The sequence below is a fragment of the Manacus vitellinus genome, unplaced genomic scaffold (genome assembly GCF_001715985.3).
Source record: "Manacus vitellinus isolate BGI_N305 unplaced genomic scaffold, ASM171598v3 scaffold_38_pilon, whole genome shotgun sequence".
Classification (NCBI taxonomy): domain Eukaryota; kingdom Metazoa; phylum Chordata; class Aves; order Passeriformes; family Pipridae; genus Manacus; species Manacus vitellinus.
In genome coordinates this window covers 2,743,651-2,759,399 of record NW_021940526.1, presented here as the reverse complement: position 1 = coordinate 2,759,399, position 15,749 = coordinate 2,743,651, and the positions used below count along the sequence as shown (strand labels likewise).

General features: G+C 46.3%; 2 protein-coding genes across 3 annotated transcripts in view; one reads left to right on the top strand and one right to left on the bottom strand.

The window, feature by feature from the left end:
* PAK5 (p21 (RAC1) activated kinase 5) overlaps positions 1-15,749 on the bottom strand; it is a 159,401-nt gene that overhangs the window by 109,776 nt on the left and 33,876 nt on the right. The window lies entirely within an intron of this gene.
* LOC103758579 (estradiol 17-beta-dehydrogenase 2) lies at positions 3,743-4,446 on the top strand. Its single transcript, XM_018077591.1, has 2 exons — positions 3,743-4,164; positions 4,339-4,446. The coding sequence occupies exons 1-2, from the start codon at positions 3,771-3,773 to the stop codon at positions 4,377-4,379; spliced, it is 435 nt and encodes a 144-aa protein (XP_017933080.1). The 5' UTR covers positions 3,743-3,770; the 3' UTR covers positions 4,380-4,446.

Below are 15,749 nucleotides of genomic sequence, written 5' to 3'. Positions count from 1 at the left end.
ACAAAAAAAAAATAAATTTGTGCCTCCACTCCCACAGCAGAATAAACCCAGAACGTAGTGAAGCCATTGTAAAGCTAACATGAACTCTAATGTTATTGAAATAATTTATTTTGTAAAATTAAAACGTATACTTTCTACTTGGGTATTTGCTTTTCAAAAGGGAAAATACATAGCCAAGCTCAGGAGGGAGCATGGCCTGGCCAACACCCACGGCTGGCAGCAGAGTAAACCTGTAAACCCAGAAGCAACATCCTGAATCAGGAGGGGGATTGACCCCTCAGCTTGTGCCTTCCAGCTCCATCTTCCCTTGCCTGGAGATGCATCATTCTGCCCTCAATAATGCAGGCAGCAAAAGGAAGGTCAAACGACAACTGCACTGGCCTGAAACCTCACCAAGTGCCTCAAAGCCCCGTGGTACCTCTGTAAAACTTTCCTGGAGATCTGACTTCAAGGATGCAGTTTCTAGGAAAAATATCATTTTTTTATTGCTCATTCAGTAGTATTAGGAACACCACGGTGGTATTGATCAGGAAATAATCAGAGCTTTAGGATCTGCTTGAAGGAGGTTTAAGATAAATCTCTAATTATACAGAGCTTAACTCACGAGATTTTAAAAAATATAGAGCTCCCTGTCGGAGGCACTTTGAACCACGTGGTCAAATCAAGCTGCCATTGACAGGCACTGAACCTCCAACAGAGACGTTGCCTGAATTCACCTGACCCAAAGACACACCCTTTGGTTGACTTTCTGCCCCTTCTAAGCCACCAATTTGTGGAGGGAGCTGTGACCAGGTGGACTCCAACCTGCCATGAGATGTCCAACACACACCCTTCAGTGAAAATCCCAAATCACGCTGCTGAAAACAACCAGACACTTTTGAGAGGCACAGCAAACCCCAGGGAATGACTCAATAACCCAGCTCACAAGGCAGATATATTCAGTTAATCCTGCTGCTTAACATGACAAACAGCAAACCCTGTGCAGAAGCAGAGTGTTAATCAGTAATTTCTTCAACAGGCTTGAAGAACAATCTACTGAGTAAAATGATGCAGCAGCCCAAGAGTTAATGCCAGTTAGGAAAGGATTCAGGGGATACCCTTGGAGGAGTCAGCTTGGTAATTGTGGTGCAAAACCCCAACTGGGTGACAGCCAGCAGTGGACCCAGTGGACATGTCACTGCTCCCCCACAGGTCACCTACTGGCAAAATATCTTTATGCTTATGAATATGGTGAGATAAAACCCAGGGCAAGCCTCAGGTCTTGACTGTTCCCAGATATTACAGTAGTGGGGAGGGAAAAAAAAATGAAGATCACTGCTTTGGAAGTGTTTTCTTGACTGCACTAGCACCTCTCATTTTAATATTTATTTGTCGACTAAGAACCCCTGAAGAGAGAAATCATTCCTTGGGGTGAAAAGAGTTACAAATAAAATAAATTTTGCATGGTTCTGGGTAGCTGGTGGTTCACCTCTTAAAAACAGAGGGTTTCTGGGGAAGGTCAGAAGGGTTAGCTGAAAAGATCCCCCATACGAAGAGCTGTGGTGGGGGAAGCAGCCAGCCAGCAGCCGCTGCTGGGCTCCAGCGGGGTCACGGGGCTGCGGATCCCCCAGAATGATGGGGGGAATTCATCTAGGGCTGAGAGTACCCTCAAATGGGCGGGGGGGATCACCCAGTGCTGCGGCTCCCCGCGAAAGACCGAGGAGCTCTGCCAGCCCCCGCTGCTGCGGCCCCGCGGGCGGCCGAGAGGTGGAGCCACTAATTCGTTATAAATGGTGACTAGAAAAAGAGATTTTTTAAAATTCTTCCTCTTTTTTTTTTTTTTTTTTTTTTTCCGAAAAATGAGCCCACAGCTGAGGTGAAACCTCGACATTTCCTGCACCCAGCGCAGAAATGCACTCCCCCAACTCCAGCAGCTGGGAAGCACAGTGAGGAAATTCAGGAACGGGCCCCATCGAGAGGCAAAGTGAAAACACCCGCGGCCCGGCGAGGGATGGTCGGAGTCTGTGTCTCCAGCTCTCCCACTCCTGCCTTTTGGGCTGACTTTCAGGCTCCAGAGTTTAGAGGAGCACAGAAGCTGTACACGCTCAGACAGCAGATGCAGCAAGCAAGGGGTGCAAATTCACCTCTGGCAGAGGCAATGTTTTGAATTTTAATTTTTTTGGCAGCAAAAAGGACCATGAACTTTTCCTGGCCCAGACCACAAGGCTCAGGCTGCCAATTCAAAGCCTGGCAGGTAACACCCTACCAAGCTGCCATGTCCTGCCCCAGTTTTCTGGCATGAAAGGCTTAAGGATTTTTAAAAGCACTTGGTGAGTAAGGTAAGATGCCCAACACACAGAGCCCTGCTGCCTCTCACTGCTCAGGAACCACTTAAAGGCAAACTGAATGTCTACATCCCTCTGTCCACTCCAAACAAAGCTCTGTGTGTTTGTACACGTACCGGGTGGGGTGTGCAGGTGTTTTTGGGGTGCAGCTGGCTGCAACTCCATCCCAAAAGTGCCTGGAGCTCGATTGCTGTGATAGCACACAATGTGCTATTGATCCAAGAGATGGGATCTGCAGGTTTACATGGAGGATGAACAAGAAGGACCAGTAAAACGTGGATTGTGCTGACAGGCAGTCCCCCACTCCCAGTACCTTTCCAGTCAGAGTAGGGAACAAACACAACACCCACCTGCAACACAACACACCTTCTCAGGGGGGCCCTTTACAGTGATCCACATTAAAAAGAATAATAAAAGATGACGCTATTTAAAGAGCTCTGATGCCACTGATGATGATCACTGACAGTGATCAGCAGCACTTCCACCCTGACCAAGAAGGGTCCAGCCTCAGGGAGAAATCAGCAGGAGAGCTGACAGCTTACACAGGAGCTTCCCTCCTGACCCACTGCTGGGGGTATGCCAAGTCCTGACACTGCAGCATTCACCTTTGCTGGTCTCATTCCCAAGCCTACCAGGCTCTTCCCAATCCTGCAGAGGCTCTGTCTGCTCATGTGCTGAAGTCAGGGATAACTATACTCCGCGCCTTGGCACTGCTCTGCCCGCCTAAGAAATAGCAGGACCCTCCCCAAAATCTCTGTCCTCAATCAGAAAAGCTTTCTCCAGCACCCAGCTCATTCCCTGCCTGTGATGTGACTGAACTCCCCTCGGGCTGGCACAGTCCCTACAGGAGCACAGTGCTCCCAGGGTGGCATGTTTTACAGCACAGCAAGAGCTGGTTGCACGGGGCAGGGCTCCCAGTTCGGTGCCCACTTGGGTTCTTGCCCAGACTCCCTGAAACTGCTGTGTTACAGCAGTGGGAGACTGGCAACTTTAAGATAGTCTCAGCGTGCCAAGCAGATACAGGGATTATTTCTACTTCGTGGCTTCCCAACGCCACGCACACACTCCTTGGAGAAATCCCTTGAAGTTGGCTGCTTCCAAACAACCTGTACACATCACTGGTCCCCAAGACGACATATGAGGAAATGCCCTTACAAAACAAATCCTCGCATTTCAGCCCAGCAGAGCTTCCAAGTGCACAGCAAAGCCAAGACAAACACGGCACTGCTGTCGCCTGAAAACGTGCGTGGTTTGAAAATCCCCCTTGTTGCTCTATCCCAGCAAATGATTCATCCTCCCCACGGGGTTGTGACTTGCCTCCGCACATTTCGCAAGGCTGCCTGGCTTTATAACAGCGGGGATGCACGGGGTGACTCCCGGCACATTTCTCAGCCGGCTCGAGAGCGAGGAGGCAGCAGGAGGAGGCTGCAGCTCGTCCTCCGCGCAATGATTTTCCTCCTGCAGCATTTCTTCCTGCTGGCCGTAGACTTAGTGCTCGCCATGACCCTTTCCTGCCTCTTGTACGCCATGGCCTGCATTTCCATCGCCTTCCTGACCTGCTTCGTTATCATCTTCTCCTTCGGCACCGTGGAGAGGCACATTGATGTGAAAGGGAAAGCGGTTGTGGTTCTGGTGTCCAACAGTTCCATTGGGAGGATGTTTGCAAGGAACCTGGATAAAGCAGGTTTCAGGGTGTCTGCTGCACATTGGCCCGCCCGAGAGAAGGGGACAGCTACAGAGGAGTGCTCCTCAAACACGGAGGTGGCCCAGCTCCACATGACTGAAGACGAGTATCAGAAGGCAGTGAAAACCTTCGTAGAAAGCCACTTAGCCCTGAAAGGTAACTTTTATGGCAAACCTGTGGATTGTGCCTACAGTAGAAGTTAAAATGCACGAGATTGTGAGATCCTTGTAGCTCAGCAAATGAGGGAGGCAAGAATGCTTTGGAAAATGGTTATGGCACTCTAACTGCATTGCAGTTTGTTGTGCAAAACAAAAATTTTGCTTTTTCCAGGGGAAAGAGCCTGCTTTGGTGGCTGTGAAAGGCCCCATTAGACCCCAGTCCCTGGAGGAAGGCAAGGTAGGCCAAGGAACGAGGGGGAGAGGGTCCTACCAAGGCACTGAGGGCTGGACTCACCTTGGGAAGAAAACACAGAGATGAACAAGGGGGAGCAAAGACCCAGACAAGGACCTGAGATGAAGGAAAGTGCCTGATTTTAAACCTCTTCCGGATTAAAAATCCTGAATTCCTTCTCGACTTCTTGGCTACTATGGGATTCATAAGAAAGAGTCAGGTCAGAACTTTGGCTGGCAGGTTGGGACAGTCTCTTTGAACCACACTGCCATCATTTCTGTGGGGATATGGGACTGAAAGCAGCCTGCAGAGCTCACATGGGACAGCACGGGACAAGTGTCCTGCTGAGGGGATGGCTGTAGGCCCTTCTGCCAGGGAATCTCCCCGGTTCTTTCTTGGTGTGACAGGAAGGGTGCCAAAGGACAGGCTGGCTTATGCCCCTGCTGAGTTACCTTTGCTATTCTGGAGTCTCTCTCCCCACAGTCATAATTTTACACCTCTTGGGAGTGACAGAAAATTCAGCCTCAGCCCTCAGGGCTATGGGGTTACAAGAGAAGAGGCCAACCCCTTTCTTCCATCTACCTAAGGGACCTGTGAGCGGCAAAGCTCTCCCTGTTTCCCCATACTGCCTCCTTCCTTCTCCATCCCTCATCTCCTTGCTCTTTCTGTGGTTTCTCCAAGGCTCCCTCTGAGCTCTCCCCAGGGCAGCCTCTCTGACTGCTCACAGAGCTGGGGTCTCTCAGAGCATCCACAGGACAAGCAAGACCCTTTTGTTGCTGCCCAGCACTGAAAGTTTTCTTTGTGCTCCCAGGCCCTGCAGAGGAAGGACATTTTGGAAGTCAGAGCACGCACCACGAAGCCTCTCCCACTGCAGACACCCTTCGGAGAGGCGGTAGGGAACCCCAGCCAACAGCTGCTGCTGGCTGCAGCTGTTCAGGACCCAGTGGCACAGGTTCTCTCACACTGCTTTTGTCTTCAGAAGCTTCCAGCAGACCTGCAGTGCCTGTGATCAGATCCTGTGCAACTCTGCATGGCCCAGGACATAGTCCCCCATCACAGGCAGCCTGCAGGCTCCAGGAACAGGTCCCTGCACACCAGCAGTGAGTTTCAGACTCAGTGTTCAGCTGCCTGCACAAGCATTTAGGCTAATTTACCCTAGTAAACTTATTCTGGTAAAACTTGCCTGTGTGGACAAGGCCTAAAAGCTCCCCAAGCTTAGAGGTATCAGCATAATCTTGCTCTGGAAATGAACAACAGAGACTTTCTTAACCAGTAATGATCCATGGGAGCTGGATTTCTGTGCTGTTCTAATTAAATGAGAATCTGGCCCAGTGATATCTGTCTTTTTTTGCTTTTTGAGTAAGCTTGGTCCCTGTGCTAGTTAAGGGCTTTTGCAGGGCTCATGTTTTCTTGACAGGGGGCTCTACTGTAGGATCCACGAGGTTTTACATTAAGGATCTCCTGCATAATATTCACATCAGAGATGGGGATGTTAAAATGTATTTCCCAAGTGCTGACCCAATTGCATGGCAGATCAAAGCACTATGTCACGAGGGGGAAAAAAAAGAGAAAAAGAGAAAATAGAAAAATAAAAAGAAAAAGAAACCTGAGAGTTTTCTTGGATACCTCTGTTAAGAGTTTTGAGTGAGTGCTGGTATTTATTCTGCAAAATTTACTGTAATGTTTTTGGCATGGGTTGGGTGAACATGAACACTCACCACCAGCCGACTGATAATGAAAAAAATTTAAACCAAATCAAAAGCCTACATTGGTAGATCCTCACATGCAACATGCAGTTTGGTCAGCAGGATCTGCACCAGGGCAGGAGAAGAGATTTTGTGCTGTGGGGACAAGATACAGCAGAACTATTACACAACTTTTATCTCCCTTTAAAAAAACTTCTCTTATGCTGTTTATGTATATGCAGGTTTTGGTTTCTAAAGAAAGAAACTTCTGTGCTAGTTTTTATGATTTTTTTTATCACTTGTCCCATAGGACATTTTTTATATCTTTTCTAGTGTAAATAAAAAGACACTTGTTCAATATAATCAAAGCTTTTGAAATTCATCCTAAATGCCTTTCAAAGTACCATAATGGAGACAGAATCCCCTAGTCATGGTTCCTTTGAGAAATAAAATACTTATGACAGCTAAAATAATCTATATTTTATTCTAGTACAGGCCCAGAGACCTAAATTTTCAGGAAGGCAAACACCTTTATTTTACAGTGACAGTACAAATGAATAAGGTGCTATTAAGTCTAAAGAGACTGTACCACAAAGATACAGAGAAATGCAAGTCAGCCCCCTTCCAAATTCATTGTTTGTTTTGTGATAGCTCAGCTTGGGTTATAAAAACCCTTTGATTCTTCTGGCTTTTCACCTTTGGTGCCTTTAGATCACATGTTTAAACTTTCTCTGTGACCAAGAGGTCAAAGAGATAGAGGAAAAAGACGAGAGACCGAGTTTTAATTGCTCACCTCCACTAGCTGAGCTTGTACTGTCAAATATTGCAAGTGCTCTTGGCACCGTGTCCAGGTACTCAGCGATCGAGCTGCTTGAGAAACTGCTGCTCCGTGTTGCTCCTTGGGCAGGTTGCCTGGAAATTCTGGCAATTGCCTCATGATTTTCAGGATTGACTGCAGGGAGGGTGGGGTAGGGCAAGGAGATAAAGATGTGGAGGTGGGCAAGACCCAGCAGAGGGCAGCCTGAGCTGACTCAGGAGGAGCTCAGACACCCGGAGCGTTGGGCTGACTGATGGCTGTGGCCTCTGCTGTCACAGCGCCTCGGCGTTCACCTGGTCACACACACAAGCACAACAGTCACAGGGCTGAGCAAAACCAGCACTTACTGTGCCGTAGGATCACAGAATTGTTTGGGTTGGGGCCTTAAAAACCACCACGCTGCCATGGGCCAGGGCACCTTCCATTACACCAGGTTGTTCAAAATCCCATCCAGTCTGGCCTTGAACACTTCCAGGGATGGGGCATCCTCTATAAGAGGACATTCCTCTGTAAAGTCTCAGGTTTCTGCATGGAAGAAATCCAAGATCCTCAATGTAAGCAGTGCCTCACACAGCCTCTCTCTGTTTGTTCAGATCTCTGCTATGCTGAAGCTGCTTGCAAGAGTCCTGTTGATTTTCATAGGGCCAGGATTTCATTTCTCGTACCCGAATCTCAGACAAGACATGACAACTGCTGGATTCTTTGGTACTTGCCAGCTTCCCTCCGTCCCTATCTGTTAAATAGGAAGGAGTTCCACAAGCACAGAAATAACTGATGCAAATCAATAATGTTAATTCCTAAATAATGTTGGGTCCCATATCTGAAAGGCTCTCTCACCCCACACTTCACCATGGTGTTTCAGACCAGGAGCAAGTGCATGTTTCCAAACCTTGTTCCACAGGCTCCAAAGGACCTGGAGAGAGAGCTCCCTGGGCAGACAGCTAGACCAGTGGGAGATATTGGACTATCATTCTTGGCCATCTGTCCCCATCCCCATGTTGCTGCTGGCAAAGCAGCTCTCATAACCTCTCCTTAAGCTAGTCCAGGCAAGATCACCTGATCCTTTGATCGATTTTAATAGGCAAATTTAGTTAATCCATCCTATTGCTTTCTCCTGTGCACCACGGGACACTCCTGCAATCTCTCTGAGCGGAGCTGTGAGGGCAGTGACACCAGCCTGGGCAGGTACAGCTAATCCTGGGCAAGGAAGGGTGTCCACAGCTGCTGGTGCTTGCTCAAGGCTGTGCACTGAGATGTTGGCAGGACTATACAGAGCACTGAGGGATCCAGGCTTCCAGCAGCCCCAGGGCTTCTTGGACAGCCTCCACCTCTTCCAAAGGTCAGGCTGCTTTTGCAGCTCTGTTCTGCAGCAGGTAGCAGGGGTAGATGCTCTCCTGCTGCTTTCCCTTGCCTTGCACATCTCCTTCAGCATCTACCAGCTTCAGTTTGCCAAACAGTTTAGTCCAGGAAGGCACTCTTGTGACAGAGATCCAGAAAGCAAGAACCTACAGTGGGCCTGAAGAGGAGACAGACATTTGAAACGCTCCCTTGTGTGGAGGACACACTGTAGGAACTCTTTTGCTTCCTAAGGATGTCAGTGCAGTCAATCAAATTATTTTATTAGAAAGTAACAAAGACTTTTCCATGCTAAGCTTACCTTAAGATAAAGGCAAGGCCATACAGTCATTCCTAAACTCAAAGCCCAGGGAAAGTTCAGCTTCCTTTTGGAACAGTATAGCTTAGTGCATGGCATGAGTAAGGAAGAGTCACGTCCTGCCATTCCCACTCGCTGCAGAGATGGATTGAACAGCTGCAATAATCATTGACTGCAACAAACTACAGCAGAGTAGGAATGAATAAAGCAAACGAAATCATACACTCATGCAATTTTAAAGAGCACTGCATTATTTAACTTCATTCAGCTACAACAACTGCAGGCCACCTTGGATAAATCAGGCTGTTTTCCAGGCTGCAAATGACCATGCTCGGAGTTACAAGTCAAATGATTAATTTTTGTAGCTCTGCTTTTGTGCCTTTAATATGGGTTATCCAGAAGTCTTTGAAAACCAGGGTTGTGACTAAATTGCCTTCCTGTCTCTTGGGGATTTATCAAAACTAGAGAAGCACTTTGATACAGCAGCACCAGGGCTATGAAACAACCCAGACAGAGAAAGCAGATCTCATTCTGAAATGACAGGCTGGGAGGAGTTATTTGAGGTGAAAGGGAGCTTCCCATTAAAAGCTTCCTTTTCAAGATAAGAATCTATGCATCATCTATAGTCTACCTGCCTTTTTCTTCCTCCAGAAGAAAATGCATCAGCACCTGTGGACATTTTATGGGAGGCCAATTTTCACTTCCTTGAAGTGTTTTTGTAATTCTCTTGTTTCAACAGACAACTCCTCTGCCAAGAGCCGAGCGCCCCGGACGTGCACATAGAACCTCATGACTAAACAGTTACACAACCCAGAAAAGCTGCAGCAACACTTCTCCTCCTCCATCCCTGTCCCTCACTCCCTGCCAGCAGGCAGAGCCCATTTGGGTCCAGAACCTCCATCCCCACATGACATTCCTGCTGCCAACTCCTGCAGCTGCCAGAGCGATGGGAAGGCCGCGCGCTTCAGATCCTGTGCGGAGTCCTCAGGACTCTGTATGGCCATGACTCTTTATCCTGGTAGGGATCAGCCTGGTCAGCTGGCCTGACCTGTATTTTATGGGCCAGAGAACTTCATCAAGACTTCAGAAGAACAAAGCAGGCAGCCAGCCATGTGGAAATCCATGGGCAGGGAAAGCAGAAGGGTTTGTTGTGAGATCCAGCAGGTACCTTGAGCCCCGCCGTGCACATCAGCCCTTTGTTCAGCTGCTGGTTGATGGCTGGAGGATTTCTGCCTGCAAACCAAGATCTTTAAGCAATAATTAAAAATGCATATTGGTCTGCCATATGTTAAAAAGTGGGTTATTTGTTTGCATGCATTCAGAAGGCGTTGCTGTGCTCACCGCAAGCAGCAGCCATGCGCCTGATATTATGGAAAGAGAAGGAGGTGAAAGAGCTGTGTGTTGCCATGACCTTTTTCAGCTTTCTTCCAAATCTTATGTTTGCAGACATGAACAGAAATGGATTATTTCTCAAAAAGAAACTAAACAAAGCCCAGGCAGTTGGATATTTATCTTATACTGGCTCCTACATTCTGCCAGAAGCCTTCTTTAGCATCCTAAAGCAGTACCCTCTTCACACTGGCCCCGTTCAGCTCAGAGGAATTTTAGTCCCACAGTGTAAGTTTATCTCACAACAACCCCCAGACAAGAGTTTGATTTCCAAGCTTCATCAATCATTAAACCACCCAAGGCTGAAGGGTATTTTTAGAGATTGCCAGAAAGATATCTGTATTTATGACACGTTGTTCTTGAAACAAACAATCAACACATTTTCATGCAATTGCAGGGGTAGGGTTAGAAATGCAAGGAAAAATAAAACCAAAAGTATCTGGGAAGCTACTTATCACTTATGCATGATGCTAAACTCATCTCTGATTCTGTAAGGCATTGGAAATAATCACAGATGGAACATAACCTTTACACTAATTTGAAAACATCCCAAACAAGAGCTTAACTTTGCACTAGTTTAGAAACATTGTCTTTCATTAACCAGAGCTGGGCAGCTTCTGACCAGACAAAAATTTTTGAAAAATACGAGGATTAAAGCTTCAGGAGTTCTACAGATCTGTCTGTCTTCCAAATAATGCAGTTAGTCAGAGTGTGTGCACATCTGTATTTTTTTACTCCACCCCTTGCTTCAATCCTTCAGGAAAATTTTTCAGAGGTCATTTTTAAGAGGGAAAAGGAAACAAGTGAGAGAAAAGATTTCTACAACTCTGGTTTCCCATGTCACAGTGTTTGGAGACAGAAACCTGAATAGTTCTAAGACATATGCTTAGAGACTTAATTCAAAATATGTAGACTGAACATGCATAAAAATGGAATACTTCTATATATGATAATTAAATACTTCCCTGATACAAATGCATTATCTATGTGATTACAGAATTTCTGAGTAGATAATTTATTTGTTTTAAATAGTTATTTTCAATAATGAATAGCACTCACATTTCCTTCTGTAAAAGAGTTTGTCATCAGAGAACCATTCCCAGTGGATAATCCAGACATTTACACCCAGATGTCTGACTGGCACGACACCCGACTGCTTCCCCCACAGGCTTTCCTCTGTGTGCCTCTGTGCTAGGGTTTAACTTCCACTCTGCCTTGGCCTCAAGGTGGAAACACAACATTCACCCCACAGAATTCCACTGAAGCCTTACAGAACTGCCAAAATACAGCTAAAAAAGTTTTTGATTTTTCTAGACCCCACAAATCCATTCTGGATTTGAACTGCCCTTTTACTCTAAGAACAGTGCCTGTTCTCCATTACAGGCTTGTTTTCCCCACTTCCATTTTAAGTGTCATCATTAAATTAATTGATATGTCAGCAATACGAAGCTAAAACTGCTTTCAGGTTCCTTGCCTTCCTCTCCTTCCCTGGCCACCTTTGGGGTTTCATATATACATATATTAAAAATGCATTTTTTTTTCTCTTGTTACCCAAGACGGAATTGGGAAAGCTTTTAGTCCTCATCAGAGATTTAAATTCCCATCCTGCTTTAAATTTATGAAGACTCCATTTTCCAGTGAATAAACACACTGATGGAAAATTCCCGAGCAGTTCCAATAACCGTACACACAACACTGACTAATTTACCAGGTATCAGACTGCAAAGGGAGGGACCGTGTCCTTCTTATCCATCCATTTGAGAGCAGCAGACTCCACTGCTGTTTACATAAAGGTCCAGAAAAGAAAAATACAGGCAGAAAGATGAGAATAAATTACAATCTTAAGAACAACAACAAAAAAAAGGTCTACAGAAGTCCCTATATGTTTGGATGCTGGAAACAGAGGTGACAGGAGGAATGCTACCATCATCCATTTGCTCTCTGCATCTCTCTTTAGACCTCTCCAGCAGATTTTTTTATTCATGCCACCAGCTCCAGGGCACGGATCATCCCTGCCTGCGTCACTCATGTGGATTCACACTGATGCAGAACAGGTCGATGCATTGACTCTGCACCTAAAATAGGGGAGCAGGTAAAAGAGGACTTGGAGTCTTAGCTCTGTTTTCTGAGAAGCTGAGAGGCAAAGCTCTGAGAAGGACGATTCTCGGCCAGAAAAAAAGTCACCCAGAGCTTTCCTTGGGCTCTTGCTTAGACACTAAGGAGATGTTTTCCTCAATACTTTATTCTGTTTCTCTCTTCCCAAAGCAAGGCAGGGCACTTCTTTCCTCAAGCAGGAAGTCACTGTCTCCTCAACCAGCAGCCACCCTGTCCCCTCTCTCCCTTGGATGCACTGCCTGGAGACCATTTGGAGCAGCCACCAGGTTTAAAGGAAATATGGTCCCTAAGTAGACACTGATTTTTATAAGTCAGAGTCCTTTAGCCCCGTATTTTGAAGTTACATAAGCAAACAGGTAAAAATCCCCTCTCAAAGATTATTCTCTACACCACAGACAGAAAGGCCCCAGTTCTGATTCATTTGCTCTACAGAGTAGAAAACTTTTACTCCTGAATTTGCCCCATGTGATATTTGGATGTAATGGTTCACCATTACACAGGGAATAAGTGACTTAAAGAGAACAAGTCTCGCTGAGTGCTGGTTTCTAATAAATGCCATTTGATTTTTCCTCAAGCGCATTTCTTGGAAAATACTTTACTTGCTCAGCTTCTAAGAAAAGCAATTTGCTAATGTTTGCCTGATCGTAAAATTGATTTGACCTTCTGCAAATAATCTGACATCCCAGCGTGCTGCTGAGCCTTTTGAAGTGCATTAGGTTGTTCATACAGCACAGCTTTCTCCTGTTTATTCTGGACATCTTTGTATAACTGATGGAAACACTTCCAAAGCCTTCATAAAAATAACTTTGAGAAACTGATTAAAAAAAAAAAGAAAGATTTCAAATTCCACTGGAATATGTAATAACACATTTCAGTGGACACAAGAAGGAATAATTATCTTTCAACCAGCTCTACTTCTAATGCCATGAGTCTTGCACACTATGGCCCCATGTGTATCACTGCTACCGAGCTCATTACATCCAGGTTTTTAATTAAAATCAGATGCAAGTGGCAATATTCCATCTGTACCTGGAATGACTTCGGAGAGACATCGAGGTGCAATCCAGAATGACCTGGATGAGTTAACCTAGCTCACACCCTGTTAATTTGGCAGGCATGTATGGGACGATGAAGAAGCCGTCGATCCTCATATGGGAAGAAGGGGCACCAGACACGTGTGGGTTACCTGAGACAAGAACCTCCTGTCAACAGAAGAAAGCTCTCAAGGCTCCACGTAGGAACTGCTTATTGCAGCCAGGTACAACTGCATATATTGCATTTCTCTGACAATGTCTAGATGAGGGAGGAAATGTCTTTGTAATGTTGCGGCCAATACAGTTTTTTCCCTTTTAACATTGTTTCCACAATTTCGAAAACAAAGTCCTTGTTCATGGCCACTCCTCACCACGTGGGTTTAAAAGCGTGTGCTAATATTCTGGAAAACTCCTGTTCTCCCAGGCTGGACTTTTAATTAAGACTGCCTGGGTAGGACAGAGACAACATGTGCAGAATCAGCTCTGCAAAGCCCCCGCTGTCCCAGCAATCACCTCAGCTCCCTCTTCTTTATATGGAAAATAAAATCCCACAGCTCCTATCGGCAAAATACTATTCAGTGACTGGCAGCACAAGGCCTTTATCAGAGGGGGGAGGTTCTCTCCTGGTTTGCTCTTCACACAGAAGATGCTGCCTTGGAAGTTCCTGGAAGAAGTTTGTTGTCAGGGCTAGCTGTTTGCAGTAAGGAAGACTTCCTTATTAGAAATAACCCTCTAATTAAAGTGTGGCCTTATTTACTTACATGCCACATTCATATATAATTACTTATCAAGTTATAAATTACAAACAATAACATTTAGTTTTAGTTGCATGCTAAATTTTCTCTGCAAGACTGTCACCATTTGAAGATGTTGGGGTTTGCAGGAGCCTCCTCACTGGAGACAGACTCTGGCCCTGGGAAAGGGACAACTCTGGCTGTAGTGTCCCTGTGCCTCTGGGTTGCTCACTCTGGGAATCAAAAGCCCTAAAGGCTGTGCTGAAGATGCCCTTTTTTCTGGCACATTAATGCTCTCTTTTGCTTTCGAGCAGGAGGTTGAAACAGTGTCCCTTTTCCATTTGCAGTTCTCTGTGTCACAGTCCTCTTTCGCCCACTGACCTGGGCCCTGACTCTCCTGAGGAGAAGCCCAAAGCTCCTTGTGCTTCTGCTGAAGCCCAAAAACTGAGAGGTGAGACAGCAGTCACAGCTTAGTTACCTGCCAGAGGAAACCAGCACCTCCAGCACGAGCAGCTCTTAGCTCTGCTGGGACAAGGAAGGGTGACCTCCCTGTAGGAAGAGGGCTGGGAAAGGAGCCTGGGAACAGATCCCTGCCCCCTCCAGCCCTCTGGCACCTGAAGGACGCTGCCTTTCTGCATCAGTCTGGCTCCAAGGAGTCCAGCCCAGGGCACAGCAGTAGGTTCAGCTTGGTAGCACCACAAGAGCAACCAGCTCAGTCTCCAGCACTGAGGCAGAGCATGAGCTGCTCTCCAGCATCTCAGTGGAATTTAAGAGGCACAGCAGTTGCTCTTAAAGGGCAAACCCAAAAATATCCTGTATCTTGTTCATTGCTGGATCATCTCTCCCCAGTTCCTGTATTCTCACTGCTGCAGGCTGTGAAGGCTCTTGAATTACATTCACTCCTGCCCATGGCTTGGAAAGCACCTGAAATGGTGTGTTCTCCAACATCTCTGCTTGAAAGAAAGCACCCAGAGCCTGCTGAGATTCACTGAGCAGGGCCAGGAGAGAAAACAGAAAACAATAAAAAGAAAATAAAAAGCCAGACAGCAATGAGATGATCTCCCAGTGTCCCCATTGGTTTGTCTAATCTTCTCTCGCTAAAGGGGAGAAGGGTCCTGGCTCTCCATCTAATGCTGCCTTCAGGTGTCTGGTTCTCAGTAGCATCTTTGGCCTCCCTGAGTTCTGGATCAGGGCCACCAGGCAGGCTCTGGATGCTGTGTGAAATACAAAGGTGGATATATCCTGCTGTCCCCCTGCACCGTGTCACCAGTGGCCGCTGTAGCAGCAGGGATGAGGCAGGAAAAGGGCAGCAGGAATGAACTCAGTTGAAATGAGTGAACAGCACTAAAGAGCTAAAACTCTCCTGATGTCTTTCAGCCAGGAAGGAAACATCTGGAGCACTACATGGTAACACTGTCATGCCACAAGGAAAAAGTGCTACGGGAAGGAGCATAGCTGAGATCAGAAGTGACAAACTCCTGGCAGCAGAGTTTGACTTCAATGAGTGGTGACTTCAATTGCCAGACAATGAAAAACTGTGGATGAAGACAGAAAGCAACTCTGGAACTGTGAGAAAGGTCTCCAATTCCTTTGCAAGTCTAATCTGTAAGAGAACACGGAGACAGGGAAATTTTGGGTTGTACAATACAATGCTGTACTGAACACACTGGGATATGCACAGAGGAAAAGACATCTGAGGTGAAAGGAAATAAAGGAATAACTCTGCTGGGAAGAAAAATGCTAGGGCTTGGTTTTCATTATCTAAAGCCACAACTCAGAACTGTCTCACTGATGATAAGAGATGTCACCCACCCAGGGAGCTGGATTCAGAGAGGAAAAGAGAAGCTTTCAAAACAGCTTCTATAAGACATTAAACCAGCTTAATATCAAACCAGACTGAAAACAAACATTTTAATACCAGAA

Coding starts and splice junctions, on each gene's coding strand:
- LOC103758579 (XM_018077591.1), top strand. CDS start 3,771: ATGATTTTCCTCCTGCAGCATTTCTTCCTGCTGGCCGTAGACTTAGTG. Junction 4,165..4,338: donor AAGCCACTTAGCCCTGAAAG/GTAACTTTTATG, acceptor TGCTTTTTCCAG/GGGAAAGAGCCTGCTTTGGT.